At 36.5% G+C, this 18,727-nt stretch overlaps 1 protein-coding gene across 1 annotated transcript; it reads left to right on the top strand.

The window, feature by feature from the left end:
- Positions 1–2,892: 2,892 nt before the first annotated feature.
- Positions 2,893–11,265, top strand: CDX4 (caudal type homeobox 4). The gene is made up of 3 exons (XM_072877090.1): positions 2,893–3,325; positions 8,340–8,485; positions 11,059–11,265. The coding sequence occupies exons 1-3, from the start codon at positions 2,893–2,895 to the stop codon at positions 11,263–11,265; spliced, it is 786 nt and encodes a 261-aa protein (XP_072733191.1).
- Positions 11,266–18,727: the final 7,462 nt, after the last annotated feature.

Here is an 18,727-nt window from a genome sequence, read left to right as displayed (position 1 = left end):
TCTTCTTCTTTTTTTTTTTTTTTGTTTGTTTGTTTTTGACAGCAATGCCCACTAAAAGTGTTCCTGGAACTACAGTGTAAGTTACTACTATACACTGAAGATGCAGTGGTTCCATGGCTCTGAAGCTACTGACATGCAGGATCTGAGCAGAAAGGACAGACGCATGACCAAGAAATGACTCTTGGGAAGGCAGACTCAGATTAACAGTCAGTTAGCCCTCAAAAAACATCAAATCCAATATTTTGGTAGCCTCAAACTACAAGACTACATGCAAAGGTATGGTTCCTTTTTAATACATCCACATGGTTCTGTTACACAAAATGGGAGGCATAAGAGTCAGGGTGCAGAAGAACATTTGAATGTTGCCATTTTAGTTATCTTATTCTCACTTTGGTGTTAAAAATCTGCAGTCCTACCCAGCAATCTTATCCTGCTATGTAAATCTTTTTAAACAAAATGCCTTATTCAAAGCTTACTATTGTTAGCCGATATCAAATCAGTGTAGCAATTCGCCATCGGCGTATCTTGATCTAATTACGTTCTGGAAAGAATCGAAATAGATCTAAAGAAAATTCAGATAATGGAACAGGCAAAACAAGAAAGGGAAAGGAGGAGCATAAACAAAAGATAAAAGAAGAACAGAGAATAAAGGATAAAGCTCTGAGATACAAAAAAATAGGATTAGGTGATAGTGAAATTGGGGGGGGGGGTATGTGCAGAGGCACCCCATGAAGAAAGAGGAAGACCAGGGATGAAAAATGTTACCACCATCTAATGCATTCTATGAAATTAAATGTCATTCACTGAGATGTGAAAATGGTGTGCTTAGGAGTAGGAGTCAAACAACGTGTCTGATCTGAAATCTATGAGCAACCAATGTTCATTTGTACCATGTAAATGGATTTCAGATACAGTCAATGGAGACAAAACTTCACCCTCCTATGGATCTGCCTATGACTGACAGCTCTGCATAACATTTAGCAATACATCGGAATTTAACTGCTGGCATAATACTCACAAATAGGCCAAAGATGCCAAGGACACTTCCAGTATAGGAAACATATCTTGTTTAATTTGGATGATGCTCAGTGGAGTTCTTTGTTCTTTTCAGTACACAGCAGTACTAAAAAGTCTGTGGGCTCTCAAAAATTATATTACAATTCCTTTTCTTTCAAGATGAAGGGAACAAGAGTCTGTTCCAATTTTTTTTTTTAATGTCTATTTTTATAAGGGTACACCAATTACAGAAGGCCTTACTTTTTCCATGTCCTATCCCGTGATGCAACTTTCCTCAACATTCTCAGGATCCCAAGGATTAATAAAGAAATCTGTAGATATAGCAAAATGAATTGTAAAGATTTTGCTATGCTTGTCAGTAAAAATTCTTTCCTCAAAAAAAACCCACCCAAACCAGAAGAGGAATATCTTTCCTCTCTTTAAGTACACACTTAGAATCCTTTAGTGGTGGAATTAGAAGGGATGTGTGAATACGAGCAGTGTCAAAATACAAAGGACACTGAATGAAAAACCACACCTTTGTAAAGGGAAACAACTCATTGTAATTTGCACCTCTTTTGCAAGCATACCCCTTGACAAATAGTGCAAAGAAATCCATCCAAGATAAAAATATATCAAATTCACTCTACAAATTGTAGCTAGACAACCATATAGAGGCAATTCAAGTCATAAGGTAGGGTTTAGTTCTCCCACGTTAATATCAAGCTCTTTGTAACAACACATAAAACCACTTTCAGAACAATTTTTCTCAGTGGGAACGCTTACATTGACCTATAGAGTACCCATGTGTCAGGAAAGGATCAAGGCAGTTCTGATCCACTAACTTGATAACCCAGATGTTTCTGACTGCTGATGGCACTTACCTAAGCTGCCACCACTGAAAACAGACTACTATACAGCAGTTTCAGAGGAAGGAACCCAGCCTTTCAGGCAGATAGAGGTGGTCTTCAGTTTGAAACAGAAGCCAACAATATTACTGGCCATAATCAAAGACTTTTTTCAATACTTTTTCCAGTCATTGTCTTTGTACTTCTGGCACCATCTTTGTTAGGAAGACTGATTGTCTGCTTTTTAAAATTTATCAGTTTGCAATGGCCACCAGATGAAGGGATCTCTTTAAATTACTCTGTATGGGGAGAGTGTGAACACGTGCATTACAGTTAGAGCCTGAATTTCTCCCATCTGGAAAACCACTTACAAACATCAATAATGAGGAGAAAATTTTTGAGACAGTTATAGTCAAGACATGCTGTTTACAAGATGCTCTGTATTCTGAAGTTATTGCCTTACAATTACTCAAATTGACTGTGTCCCTTAATTTAAGAAGTAAAAATGAGATTATTTTTTTTTAGTATCTGAGAAATTAAGAAAGTGACAGATTTACTTGTTGATTGATAACACATCACAAAAATAAAGGTTTTGGACAAGAATTATTTGAACACCAAACATTGCTATTATAGTTACCACTGTCTTTTCTTTAAAAAAGGTCTATTTACTAAGTTACAAATAAAAGCAACTGTTGCATCATCTTACAGTACTGGAATTGCTGTTGAATATCAGGGAGGGGTAATAGGATAGATAAAATTTCTCTAAAAGAGAAAGCACCAGAACTAGCAGAAAGGTGGGGTTGGTCAGCCCTTCATTTGAATGTAAATGTAATTATGAGGCAGGCAGTTAGGCTGACGTCAGACAAGATCTTGGTAAACCATTACCACCAGCACCTGGTAACACAGTTGATAATAAAAGAGGATCAAGCAGAAGATTCCAAGCAGAGTGGCATTATTAGAGAAAACCAAACACAATTATTTTTAAGCAGCGAAAGAAAACACAGAAGAACAAGATGTTGTGACAACGTATTTACAATCTGTGACAATCATGTATGTGAGCTCTCTCTTGGATAAAGAAACCAGCATGTATCCAGGATCTGCAAGGTGCAGCAGCAACAACCTGCCAGTGCAAAACTTTGTGTCCACTCCACCCTATCCAGATTACATGGGATATCATCATGTGCCAGCTCTGGACAACCATGGACAGCATGCAGGAACCTGGGGATCTCACTATGGCCCACAGAGGGAGGACTGGAACGCTTACGGCCCAGGACCTTCCAGCACGGTTGCTGCTGCACAGATCAATGGCTCGTCTCCTGGACAGGTCTCCTACAGTTCTGCTGATTACAGCTCCCTCCATCCCACTGGAGCTGGGGGGTTACCTCCTGTAGATACAATTAATACACAGCAAATCTCTCCCAACAGCCAAAGGCACAGCTCCTATGAATGGATGAGGAAGACAGTGCAAGCTAACACTACTGGTAAGTGTATATTCAACTTTCAACCTGAGAAAGCATCCTCTCCTATCACTGATCTTATAAATAATTAACTTTACTTGAAGCACATAGGTTGGTGGGTCATTTATGACATTTATTTAACCTACTGCTGTTTAATACAGTTTTAACTAAATTTGCAGTAGTTTCACTTTCATCCCATAAAGGCTTTATAGGGCTACTATAGTGGAATGGCTGTTGTGTTGAGATATGACTGCATCTCACTCAAGTCCAGGAATCTTTGTTGTAACATTCTGTAATGCATTTTGGAAGAAAAATATGATATTCTTGAGAATGTCGTGGAACAATCAATGCAGCAACATTTAACAGTTACAGGCAAAAATACTACATCATTATTTTGTGCCGCAAGGTAAATATCAATATAAAAATCAGGTTGACCTTTTAAAATCTTTACAGACTTTTCAATAAAGAAAATTATGTGCTCTGATCCAACTGTAGTGATTATGCAATTTTCTGCTGTTGTTCCTGTGTCTTTTATTTTTCTACCTAGATTTATTAGGTGAGAAGAAGTATTCCCAGAGAAGTAACCTGATTCAAATGATCAGTGTAGACTATTTTGTTTGCAGACCACATATGTCATCAGTTAAGCTTCCTTTTCATTTAGTTTCAAATTGGTTTTACAGTATTTTTCTCACGTACCAGAATTTTGCAGCTTGCCACAATTACACAATTAAAAACCACTTTCTTGCAAGTGTCACTCATTGATGCGCCTGTTTTTGTCACAAGCTGCATGCCAGATGAACCTTTCAGTGTATATTCCCAAGGTGTAAATTGGGTGTAGCAAGGTTTGCTAAATCTATTGTTAAGGTTAAAAGTAGTAAGTGTGTGTTAGAGAGCATCAAAGAAAATGCTCTAAAGAAAGAAGAGCAATTACAATTGGAGCAATCTTCGAAGACACAGAAAATCAGCACTGCCGCTTGAGACAGTCCTCCTTCAAATGGTTATTACCCAAGAGCAAAATTAGGCTGTTAATTGTTTCTTAGTTACAAAGCAGATACACACTGTTTTCCCACTGTTACTAAATATAAAATGCCTAGTGAACATTAAGATATCACAATGCCATCCTTCCTCTTGGAGCCTCTAGAAAGGTCTTCAAAGCCAAGCAGATTTATAGTCTGTTTTTTCCCCCATATGTATATTCATGTAAATCAGCAGTAACTTCATTAGCATCATTGGAGATTTCCAGGTGTAGAAGTGATGCAAGACTTGAGTGTAGACCAAATTCAATTGAGACTACTGAATGCCAATGAGGCAACCTTGCCTCTGTTGTGTTCTCACGGAATTTGAAATGTGTTAGCATTCTTAAAGAATAAAACACACTTAAAAATCTAAATCCTAGTTTTACTCTGATTGCACAGACATGGGAGACCCTGAAAGGTTTCTCACATGCTTGCTCAACTTCATAAAATATATATGCAATTCAGAAAAGCAGTTACACGCTTAAATTCATCTCTAGTCTGAAAAGCTCTTACACAGAATTTACACACATGCCAAAATACTTTATGAACAATACTGGACAGGTGAATCAGGGCCTGTCCATAGATATGTATCCTGAGGCTGTACATTCCTAGAGCCCAATCCTTTGAAGTGTTAAAAACAGCTCAGGACTTCACAGAACTGGGCTCAAGACATCAATCCAGCTTAAAAAAAGGGTTTGGGAGAGTAAAGCACAAATGTGGTATTTTGCAAAACAAGAAGAGTACTGAATAGATTTGGCTTTTCATCGGTGTTTTTAAAATAATGTTAACTGTAAAAACTAGAAAATGTTAATATCAGCACATAAAAAGTTGTGAAAAATTAAAGGAAATTCAAACAAATAATGACAAGGGTAAAATTATGCATGTAACAGCTACATATTAACTTATCAATGCTTTCTCTAGAAGATAATGTAAGACGACTTACCTGATGTCTTAACCACTATAACCACTCTCTGAAACAGACCCGTGCTCTGTTTTTCCTTATTGCCATTATATTATTCGTGCTATCAAAGTAGCTACTGGTTCCTCCCCTTCAATATTATCGCTGCTTAATACAGTTTATTGCTCTAAAATTTCAGAATTACAGCGCCAAACTTTACAAATATATTTGTATACATAAATATGTGTATGTCCTAAACTTCACTAGTGGCGTGTACTCACATTGATGTATGTGAGCAGCCTGGAATAACAGAAATCAAAACACATCTAATTACATGAGGGAGCCTACCGAAATACTCTCCTAAAGACAATGGGAATTATTTTTAGGAGGGGATGTTAATGGAAATTTTTTCTCCTCTATTTAGACTCTATTAAATACACTACATTCTGATTCAATATTTGTATTTAGTATTTTATACAAAAAATTAAATTGCAGGAAAAGTGAATTGAAAATTTACCTGACCAAGTCAATTCTCAGGATGAAACAACATCATGAAGACAGAAGTACTATGTCCTTTCAACAGATAAAATTTGATTTGGAATTATATATCCTCTTGCTAAAAGGCCATAACTGTTTATTCAGAACCAACCCTTTTTTTATTTCAAATACACAGACATCGCAAACATATGAGGCAATAAGAAACTTTAAAAAACAACATTGAAAGTGGGCTTGGTAAAGATATCTTCCCAGACAGGCTATCAAAATGAGAAAAAGAACATCTACAGAATTCCTTACTGTCTGAGCCTGGTTTTACTAAAATCAATGACAAAATGCCCTATCAACTTCAGTTATGTAAGAGCAGAACTTCAGACCAATTCATTTCAAAAACCTGTGTGATCAACAGTGTAAAATGTGTATTTTATGAGAGCGAGTAAGCCTTCAAGGCATGAAAACTATTGAAAAGAAGGCATCTAAACAAGGGCCTCGAAAATAGATTTCATACCTTTTAAAACTTTGTAAGAAGCTTCATCTGGGAATGAAAGAGAAAGAGAATGGACTTTAAAGGGGACTAAACAAAAGGACAACATTATTTTTTTATTTTGCAAGATCAGCCTCAGCTTTTTTTTTTTAACTATAGTCAACACATTTTATGTCTTTGTTTAAACAAGCAGTGATGTACAAGTAATTCAGATTACATCACAGCAGAAACACAGCCAGAAAGCAACATAGAAAAGCAGGAAAAAAGGCCAGGCCTCTGCTCTAATGCTAATTTATTTTGCTTTGTAAACTAGTTGTGACATCTATTTTCCACTGGGCTACATTGTCTGAGGTTTTGAGGCCTATCTGTCATATTGAGGCAACAGACCCTTTCAACACTTCTCTTTGCTTTGATATGCAGTCTTGTCTCTTCCTTCTCCCTCTTTTCTTCAGGAGTTATATTGCCGGAAAGGGTGATGATTTTCACAGCAAATAAAGAGGCCTTCTCCTAGCTTTATTGTCTTCAGAAGAAATGCTCTGTGAATTTTATGACCAAGGGGAATGGGGAAAACTACTCCTTTTCTCCACCCCCTCAAATCATGGTTATATTTGCTGATTATAGTAAAGCCAGAATAACCCTGTTGAATTTTAACTTGGTTTCAAAGATTACCTTCTAAGCCTTCAGTTTACAAGGAACCTGAGTATCTATACTATTGTTAACATTATAACTATCGCTTAGAGCAAATATTTCAAAGCCAACAATTTGTACCTTGAAAAAAGTAAGCTCAGTTTGATGATTGTTTTAGTCCTGCAAATTTAGGCAGGAAAACCTTGTACACCAGAAGTCAAAGTCACATAGGATTTGGGAAAACATCCTTAATTATGCGTATTTCAAAACGTCTTAAGCTATGTTTACCTCTAGCCTTCAGATAAAAATATCGCAGTCTATCCTCAGTGTTGGTCCAAAATTAAAGAGAACTGAGGGAAAAATATTCCTTCATCTATTTCTGTCCTTTTTTCTTCTGCTAAGATGAAAGAGTCTGACATTTGTTTAGGGCTTGTAAATTCCAAACCAATTGGCTTGTGTTTCTGAATGTGAAAGGGGTTCTTGATAAGATCTCCTTGTCGCTCCTTTGTGTGGCGTGTGCTTCATCTTAACACCTCAATGGATTTTAGGGAACCACTTTAAAGGAGTCTTTGTCCTACAGTTTGTCCCAGAAAACTCACATCAAAAAAAACCCAGGAAGATCAGAAGAAAAAGGAAAACTATCTAGTTGGCTGTTGAAAGTGCAAAGGAGAACAAATAAGTTGAAAAGTGATCTCTCTGTATTATTATTACATGAAGAATTGTTTAAAAAAGCCTATGAAATGAGAGAGACCTTCTAAACATCAAGTAATGCTTCTCTTAACAGTATTCATCCAATATATCTAAAAATATTTCTTTTATACATTAGAGAGGATTATACTGAAATCCTTTTACAAGTATTTTATTGCCTCGTCTTACAAATTGCCAAGTGCCTTCAACTCGAAAGGGAAGCTCAGCACACAACATACACCCAGTAACAGCTCTACAGGCACTCAGCATCTTGCAACACCTTTTTGAAAAAATAAATTCAAATTTTTATGAACTTATAAGCACGTCCTATGGCCACACAAGAGAGCAAAAGCATTTCTAGTAGGACATTTCTTTGTGTTAGAGAGGTGATCTTTAAAAACTCAAATAAAGAATTAGGACATGGTACAACTAAACCAACTGTGACTGAACTTCAGTCTTGAAATCCTGTATATTTATGCCCGCATACACACGGAAATCACTTCAACGAGCACTGAAATGAAACCCCTTTGAGATCAAATATAGCCAGCACCAATTATGTACTGCTATGAATTATTTAAGATCCTTCAGGGTGTTTTTCACTTGAGCTTTGCATTTATGTTTACAGAGAAAAGGAGATAAAGAGGGAAAGAGTTACGATAATCAATACTCACTCATTCACTCTGCACCTCATATTCCTTCTCTGTCACACAGAAAACAATCCCATGCAAGTACTCTGTAATTTAATGAATGTTTGCAAAATGTTTGAGATGTTTGAAAGATGCTATAGAAAAATCAAATTCAACATATTAATAATATTTCTTTCTTAAACAGGTAAAACAAGAACAAAAGAAAAGTACCGAGTTGTTTACACAGATCATCAGAGACTAGAATTAGAGAAGGAATTTCACTGCAACAGATATATTACAATAAGGAGAAAGTCAGAACTTGCAGCAAACCTGGGACTATCTGAAAGACAGGTACACAGAGACTATCCATCATTCGTATGCACTCATTCACCAGACACTGTTACTGCCAGAGGACATGAGCAGCATTCACGTTCTGTATCCAAAAGTAGTGCGAAGGCAACCATGATAAAGTTTGTGAGTATACCTGACACGCAGAGAATACACTATGCAAATACAAATTAATAAATAGGCTAATTTGACAGAAACCTCCAGTTATGGGTAACTAAACATTAGGAATTCATTTATACTAGAAAAAGTACTTATTCTTACATGCATAACAGCTAGCCAGACAGCTAGAATTTAAACAATTCAGCTTAACATTATCTTAGCTACTTTCTTGGTAGTTATGACATTCACCATTTTATTTCTTCTTGCAATCACACAAAATGGTGGCCAGAAAAAATCCAAAGCACTGGATACATTTCAGCTGTAAGCCAGGAAAATAAAAACTCAGCATTCCAAGAGCGATCAAATGAGATCTATATGTATTTTTTGTTACAAATTTATTGCCACTATTTCCACAGGCCACATTCTGCCTCAGTCAGTTAGATTTCAGCACATCTTAAGGAGTTTTTACAGCCTTTGATTTTCAAGTCAGGATTTCTTTTTCTATTATGTTCACAGGTACTTCACCTATAGTAGTAGTTCACACCCATGATATACAGGATGCTCTAGGCTATAAAATTTGGTGCCAAATTTTTATGCCTATTATACACGTATATGTAGCCAAGACTATCCATTCAGGAAATCTTCAAGTGCATACTTAGATCCACTGCTTCTTTGGCTCTGCATTCATTCATATCAAGTACATATTTAAGCTCTGTCCTGAGTAAGGACAGCCTCCTGAGCAGGGGCCCAGGTATCTTAGCTGTGTTCATATAAAGCCTAGAGGAATTCAGGATAAAGAATTCCCTCAAATCACTGTGTTGGAGAGCACACTTAGGAAGCACAGCTCTGCAGTCTTCAAATATAGTAACTGTTGAATCCAACCCTCCTTATACAACAAAATTTCAATGGTTCTGCTACAGTTGGAGGATAAGGGAAGATGTGGCGATACCGAATAAGGCATCTCATACCTTAGCAACCAGATTTATTGCCCCCAGGTAAATTTAAACAAGAGATCTTTCTTTTTAGAATTTTACAAACTTTTGTTCTTCCTGAATATACACATTCAGTTCTCTAAAATATTCTCCTCTTTCAGCAGCCTCCTCTGCTTCTGCATTCAGTCTGTGCAAGAACATGGAATAGAGAGGGCCCAATTGAGGCTGGAAGTGTAAGGATACATGGATAAGCAATGATATTTTAGGATCAAGCACTGGATGCAGTGATGTCCAATCTCAGACCTAAATAGTACATAGATTACACTCTGCAGACTATAAGTGGCCCCAGAAAGCAACTACAAAAAACAAGCTATCATTGATGGACTAGAGTTTGTTATACAGTAGGATGTAGCTCCATCAGAAATTTTCAGAGAACTGCAACTATATTCAAAACCTCTGCTTTAATATTATGCAAGCTGGCTGATTTAGAACACAGACGTGCCTGGAGTAACCAGTGATACTGCATAAAATCAGTAGTTTCCTTTTACATAGCTGTTGCTCTTAAAGACATCCAATTTTTGACTGGTAAATTTCCTTCAAGTATAATGTAGACAAAATACATAATTTATCTGCATTTCTACAGGACTCAGGACAAAACTAAATGCTTCTTACTATCTTTACCAGTAAGGTAATAAAATAATAACTATTTGGAAAATAATAAAGAGATTTTTAACATAAAGCAATGGTACAACTTTCCATATAATATTGTATTCAACACACCTGAAAAGGGTATAACAGAAACTGTAAAGTGAAAAGACAGGAAATTAATGATAAGGAAAACACAAATGGGGTTTTCTACTCATTCACACTTTCACATAAGGAAAGAAAATACAGATACTTAAACTAAAAGCAGATTTCAAACAGACAGGAGTCTTTTCACATGCACAATTAGCCTGGGAAATTCACTGTCATTAAATATATCTATTGATATACAACATAGTACATATATAGGTATTTTACATAAATAAACATATAGCCCAGTAACAAAGAAATGTGAAACTTTAAAAACACATAATCAGAATATACATACACACACAAATCACTCACAATATAAATGAAGAAAAAGGACCCTCACCACTTGGGTTTGAATTAATCCATAACATAGACGAAGAAGTAATCTTCAGAATTATTCCATAACAACACATGGCACTGTCAAAGCTTAGATGATGAACTAGGTGGATCCTGAGTCTAAATAACTAAGCTGACTCCTATGTTCCTAAATATAACAGAGCAAGTTCACTTCACACCAGGTCTAAGAAAAGAAAGTAATTTTCTATTGATTATGATGTAGAAAATGAATACAGAGTAACTAAAAAATTTTTCAGTGCACAAACCCAGTGTTGGTTTTTTTTGGTTTAGGGTTTATGTTTTTTTGTTGGTTTTGTTTGTTTGTTTTTTTAACATATCTACATTTTCATTGCTACTATTACTGTAAAAAGTTGGCCACTACTTTGAACTAATCAGATGTTATTTATAACACCGCAGGTGAAAATCTGGTTCCAGAATCGCCGAGCCAAAGAAAGAAAAATAATCAAGAAGAAAATATCTCAGTTCGATGGCAGCGGGGGCTCAGTTCAGAGTGACTCTGGTTCACTCAGTCCAAACGAAATATCTAGTTCTCTGTTCCCACCACCACATGGAATAAATGGATTACAGCCTAATGACATTCATCAAGTCATAGTTTCAGAATGAACAGAGGGGAAAAAAAAAAAAAAGGAAAAAAGAAAAAGCAAGAATGGATTTCCCTGCCGCCACCCCCCACTCCCTTGAAAACCCAACTTTGCAAAGGACCATTCTCATTTAACTGTCTTCAGTGCTGATGTCTAAGTACAGGATCTGGGACTATTATCAAAATATTTTAATTTTTGCAGAAATCTCAGAGAACTTGTGCTGCTAAGATTCATGACTCAAAATCTTTGAGTAGGAGGTAATTTGCTTCAGACACTGACACAAAGAATGATACAACTGAAGATACAAGTAAACATAGTTCTAGTCTGATCATATATATACACAGAAAACTAAGTGAACTGATTATAAAATAGAGTACTATTGCATAAAATATAAGATGGCTGTATTTGGTTTGTTATATTGTATATAATTAGAGTAAACCGTAGGCGTTAACAAATATACACACTTAAGTGTACTGAAAAGAATGATACTTTTTGAAAACAACAAAAACATTTAAAACACTGTTAAACACTCAAGGAACATAACATTGTTGCTATACCAACATATTGCATTTAATTAAATAAAACAAATCTTCTTTGCCCTAGGTAATTCAAGCATGCCAATCTCCTAAGCAATAGTTACAGATACATAATATCAAACCAAACCTGCCAAGATTTGTTCAATTGTAAGAAATGCAGCAATTTGTCACGCACATTAGTAAATGCCAAATAGTTTGGAAGATACAAGTATTGCTTCAATCTTCAATGAATGCACATATTATTGCTCAAAAATATGAGCACAAATGTAATGGAAAAAGAACTGTTACTACCAGCAAACCACCAAAAAGCAAATCAAGGTTTGTTTTATGTCCCTAAACCTTTTAAGTGAAATAGTAGCAGTCTTGGGCCACAGATTTTATACATGACACTTGTTTCAGGCTAAAGGCAAGAAATATTCCAAAGTAGCTGGCCACTATATTTCGAAGCTGTGATCAAGCTAATAGAAGTTTTCACTCCATGTGCGCCCCTGAAAGAACACCAATTAAGGATAAACATGCTCACAGCGTGGTTAGCTTTAATTATTGGTCCATGTTGGCAGGCGAGAAGGTAGCAATGGTATGTAAAAGACAACTGATGAGTCTGGAAAAAGTAGAAAGAAAACCCAAAGCACTAAAAAAAGTCCCCAAACCCTTCAGTAGTACTATTCGTTGGAATTTCATAATATGAGCTTTTTGATAGCACCCAAGTAAGTGCTCTATTGGAAAAATGTAATATTACTGAAAATGTCATCAGGAGCAAAGGTAATAAGACGACAACAGAAGAAAACAAAGAGAAAACACTGTTACCTGGCATATGAAAGGTCATGCATCACTTATTTCAACAACACCAAACTCTTGGTCTCAGAAACAGCAGATAAAATTCTGCTTTTCTTAGTGTCAACGAGCATTGATAATGCACTGAGCAACACGGACAGAACTTGTCAAAGCATTAATTATCTGGACTCAATAAATTAGATAACTTAAACTTGAAGATGTGCTTCACTTTTCCAATTATTTAAAAATAACTGTTAGAGTAACTCCATGAAAGTAATTCTATTAGGACTTACAAGAATAACACTTTTCAAAAATAAATACTAAATTATAAAATTGTAGACATAAATGTTCAAGCTAAACTAGGAGGAAAATCTGTAACACAGGATAAGACCTTACTGATTGTAAACATGTTGTGGGTGGTTCTCCAATATATTGCTAATAATCTCTTATTCATATGGTTAAAATAAATGGGCACATCTTAATGCAAACAAACTGCAAACAGAAAATCTGGTGTATGTAAATATTTATAAAACTCAACCCTATGAGGAATTGAGACTACATCTGCATGGTTTTAATTCAGGATCTTCTAAAACTGCTTACTGGTATTACGGTGTTATGTGATTGCATGGACATTTTAGAAGACAGAGCAGCATGTTATAGAACATGCATACAAACAGATCGACTTCTGTTTATATTAATAGAAGTATACATGCCAGCAGACAGCAAGACACATACGTGCTGCTCTGCTCTGCTTTTCATTCAAAGGCCATACATTCGCGTTATTACAGATTCAGGAGAGGAGGTTTTCCCAGTTCTACCAGCCCCTCTACCTGTGTTGTCCTTTTATACATGACAGATGTAGAATATAAAATAATTTCCCAAGAAACTCATGAAGAAAGAAGCTGTAATACTTCAGACATACAAAAAAAAAGGGAAGAGGGCAGGCGATGCCTTCTGTATCAGTGACAGAGGTATCAGTGACAGAGAAATGGAGGAGAGAAAACTTTTTTCCTAGTTTCTAGATTTTTTTGTCTGTGATCAGTTTTCAAATCAACAAGGAAGAATGGCAAGTAAAGAGCTATAAACATACAACACATCATTCATTATATTTGTATAGCAGAAATGCATGGTTTAACGTAAACTTTCTCTTTCCTTCTAATTTATGTCAAAATTGAAATAAACAACTCACACAGTTATTTACCAGGTTCACATTCAACATATTCAAAATTATTATCTTGCAGTTTCTAAACAAGCTCCAGTCTACCTTTCTGAATTGCCAGGCAGTCAGGAACCACCACGCTGTTCTGACAACCTGGGCAGAAGAGCCACTGATTGTACTTCAGAACAACCACTGCTCATAAAGGAAACATTTTAAATGAGACTATTTTAGATGTCGAATGGGAGTTTGAATGGGATACAAAGCACCTCCTATGAGATGTTTAAAATCAGTCTTGTTAATAAAAAGTGTTTTCCTTTTTCATGATTTTCACCCTGAATTTTTTCCATCAGGTCTATTTTAAACGTATTCAAAGCATATATTAATAAATATTTGGGGAAGACCGTCTCTTTCATGTACTATATAATGATCTCTAAGCCTAAAAACTATCAGACTATCTTCTCTGTCTACAGTTAAGTCAAAGAAGAAGTTATTCCCCCTATCCTGCACTGTGCATAACTACCCTCCCCCTAGATCATAATGTCCCTTCAAATTTAAGTGTAGTGCCACAGCTGTTTCTCAACATAATCCAAGGGAAAAAAAACATTATTAAATCCTTTCAGACTAACCTGGATCATTTTTAGTAAACTGGATTAGAGAGTGATTAAATATGCAGTCGTATTACCAGATCAGGAGGATGGGAAGCCATAAAGAGGGGAAAATGGCAAGCAGCTGAAAGAAGAAAATTCTTACTCTGTCTCTGACTGGGTTTGGACAGTGTATCTGACCATAGCCTATGCCATTTCTTTTGCCAGAAAACATTATTCCAAATCCAAAATACAATTCAGAACTACATGCTGGCACATTTTAATGGCCCGTTAAAGACTACATGACAGCCTGACAGGAGTCCATCCTATATTCAAGTTCTGCCAAGATCAGCATGGGAACACAAGGATCAGGATACACAGGTGGGTGGAGGCAACACAGCCATTACAAAGTCCCTATATCATTGCTATTATTTTCTGGGCAACTATGTTTGACTCTTCTACATTGCATATGTAAAGGAGAACTTCAGAAGACATGATCCGATCCAGCCCTTGTATTTAATTTTTGTATTTATGTGGGTGAGAAGAAATACTAAAGGCTATAAATAACTTTTTACAATATTTATCTTTCCTTCTTTGAAGAATCCTCCAGGGATTTTAATTAGACTCTCCCTTAGCAATATTAGGCAATTAAAATAATAATAAATCAAACACAAACCTTCTCACCCAGTGGGTATTCTCCCCAAGCTCTCTCAGTTTCCTGTCTTTTTCACTTTATGTAAATAGAAAACCATCACACTGTTTAAATTCAGCTGTTTGATTGGTATTTCAAGTTTGCAAAGTAGTGAGCCACTTTAACACCATGCTGATATCAAAAGAAAATTCTGCATCACACAACTGTCTAATTCCAGCAGCCAGCAAATCCCTTCTGACATTTATTTGAATCATCTTTATTCTTATGAGAATACTGTAGAGGTGCCAAAGCTTTGGGAACAATTGCATTTCTCAGTCCCACTATCTATAAGTACTTAATCAAGAAGGAACACTTTACCACAAGCTGTTCATGCTGAGACTCAAGGTAGCAGCACAGTGATTTGGCTTCATTAACTAACTTCTAAATATTGATCTGTGGGAGAAAATAAAGAAAATTACAGATTTATCTGTAGTTACGGTGACGACAGATAGTTTAGACTAGAAATTGGAAAGGATCCTATTATAAGATATTTTAAAAATCATAATTTACAGAGGAGAAAGCATAACTTAAACCCCTAATTGGCAGCTTGTAGTAGTAATACAGGTCAAATAAAAACCTGGATCAGAAACGTGACAATTCCTTGAAACTAAGATTACTTTTGAAAATTGATCTACCGCTACATTAGGCATTTTCAGTATAAGCAGCACAGAGCTGCCTACGCCTGCACAAAACCAAAAACCTTCTAGACATTACAACATATTTGTATTGCAAAAATAGTTTAATTAAACCTCTTCCATCACTCCTTTGACAAATGAACCTACCCAAATTTGCCTAACGAGTTACACATTTTATTTCTAAACAAAAGAATGTGAACCTGCAACGAGATGATGGATGCACCTGGAAAGGGAAAAAGAATTCTGCTAAATGCAACAACCAAACCCACAGAAATTACCAGGGTCTTTTTCTCATAATAAATTCCACAGCATTAAACAGGATCACCTATACATTGCTTACAGTTCCCAGTCAGAAGTTATGCTTTTATTTCCCAAAGAGGAAACTTGTAGGTAATGCTAACATTTTGGGAGTTATTTCAAAAAAGCCTCAGGTACTTATCAAACAATATTAAAATGTGTGGTTAATATTATTTTTAAAAGAAAATATTATGTGCATTGAAGGAATTATTTTTATTGTTCCATGGATGCGCTAAACACTAATGTTCCTGCTGAAACTATCTGCAGCATATGTTGTCATGCCGTTTGGGTAAAGGTTTCATAATTTGAGAATGAAACACACTACCACAGGTGAATGGCTCAACAGAGGGCTGAATGCTAGACAGCCAAGCTGTAATCATGGATCCAAAACCCATTATTAGCTGCTGCTTCTCATGTGCAATTGAGGTTAAAAATGTTTGAAAAGCCTATCAACTCTTACCAACTTAATACTTCGATCCACTAACTGAAACTCCCTAGAGCCTGATATTCTTCCTATCGCCCCAGATATCAAAAGTAGAGGAAATACAATATGAAACATTAAAATTAGTGAAAACTTAGAACACTGCCTATGGATACCTCAAAAAGAGATGCGATATAGAACAGCAGGCAAGTAAAAATCTCAACATTTCACATGGTGGTTTTCTACAGGTTGTAGAATTCCTCTCTGAAACCCCTTATCAATACCAGTTTTCAGGCAGCCAGTGCAACTTTCTCTGAATGAGGCATAGTTCTGCCTCAAGACATTGGCAAGAACACGCACGATTTTTGCAGCATGCATTTGGCATGCTGCCACCTGATAGCTGTAGCTCTGGAAGCCAAACACCGCAGCATCTAACAAGGCCGGCTACAGTAACCAGAGCAGCAACAACCACATCTTCCCCATCTCACTGTATGGCTGAACTAAGAGACAAGAAGAACAGTGAGGATGACAAGGACGAAAACAAATTCAGAGACATACCTCAAAAAAGGGTCTTGCATTTTCAGTGTTTGACATAATTCCAACCTGAGTGACGCAGCCATGGAGGCCTCCCAAATTTCATTATGCATCAGATGCTATTGAATGGAACAGTCCATCTTCTTAAGGTTTCTCCCCACTAAATCCTTATCTGTTTTTCATGGAATAACTTCAATCAGATTAATTTTTTGACTTGGGAAACGAGCTTGTATGAGTGGGAAAATAATATTTCAGCAGTATTTTGGAATTCCAAAATGGCTAAAAACATTTTCATGGAGATCTGGGCAGAGCCTTCCAGTACTGCAGAGCTGGTTCATCAATACTATTATTACTTTATCAGTTCAGAAGCACAGGTCTCCCAAATGCATTAGTGAGAGTCATGGAATCATATCCCTCCTGCAACAAGGCTCAGAATTAATAAATAAAAAGAACCTCTGATACAAGCTATCATGTTGTTTAAAAGCTGTTTAAAAATGTTACAGGAAAAATGTTATGAGGTTTTCAATGATAAAGATCATAAAAAGATACTTGCAGTCACTTTCTATGCCTCAAAATTCAGTATGTAATTAGAACCATCCTAAGCTCAGTTATTGGTAAACTCATTTCCATGTTAAAAAAACTCAGTGGTTAAGCACGCATCACTATGTTCAGGAACAAACCTGCCCTAGGTCTGAAGTAAAAGGGCGACCTAGAAAAATTGTGGTTTGTAGTAAGGTTTATACACTGTGCACTGGCAGAGGAGTTAGAAGCAGTTGGATATGAAAGAGGACATTTTTAAAACTGGCTATGAAAGGAAAAGCTGAAATATAGAAGAAAACAATTCAGAACTTGATTACAAGTACCTAGATAGAAGTGTTCTGGACAGAGAAACACACCACTGCCACTGGGCAGGCATTCGGTACTGATTCTTTGTACTGAAGGCAAGAACAAGACCATATATTCCCAGGGCCGCTGGCAGCTTGAAGGCTCTAAGGGGCAGAAGGCTGCCTGACAATGGGACGCTATCATACAGTATTCAGTTTGGCTTCTAAGGGCTCTCAGCCTCCAGCAAAAGAAAACAGACTCTGGCTTTTTGGCATAAACCTGTATGTAGTCACTGACCTCAGTCTTCCTGACATCTACTTCATCATCCACATCTAACACAAAACACACCTTTACGGTCATGTGTAAAAATCCTGTCCAGCCCCTCATACCACAGAGGGATGGCTGGAGCACAGCTAGACTGCTGGTTTTATATTTAATACGCTTGCAGACCATTTTCAAGCTTTGTCTTCATGCAGTTCTGTATGCATTCTGCTACACAGTTACTGCTTACTGCCATGGCAAATTCTTCAAATGTGATGTGAATTCTGTGCTCAAATAGGACCATTTACTGCATCTTCCGCTCTTGGAAGAAGAGAAAGTGCAAAAACCAATATGGAAAGCAATATAAGTCACAAGCAGCCTAGCACATGCAGGGCAGCCAAGAAAACAGAAAGCTTAACTGAAACAGGTTTGAAAGCAGCACTGAAAGAAAGTGGTTGTTTGACAAAACAGTACAAAGCACAAACACAGCTGTTCTGACATTACCACAGCTTAACTTGCTCCTGTGTCAAGTTAATCCTGATTTCAAGCAAGGCGAGTTCTCCAAAGCTGCTCATGTGTCACATAGGTAGAAACAGTTCTTATGAAAACTGCTCTTTTTACATCACGCAATGATTTTACATCAATGGAAATAATTTGTACCAAGAGACACCTCATTACTAACCACCACATCCTACCAGTTGATTTCTTCTGTAAGTTTATTTCAATCTTTCCAGAACTTTTCACATTAGGAATTGAAGAAACAAGCT

The sequence above is a fragment of the Ciconia boyciana genome, chromosome 12, assembly GCF_034638445.1.
Source record: "Ciconia boyciana chromosome 12, ASM3463844v1, whole genome shotgun sequence".
NCBI classification, from domain to species: Eukaryota; Metazoa; Chordata; class Aves; order Ciconiiformes; family Ciconiidae; genus Ciconia; species Ciconia boyciana.
This window is presented reverse-complemented; position numbering and strand designations above follow the sequence as displayed.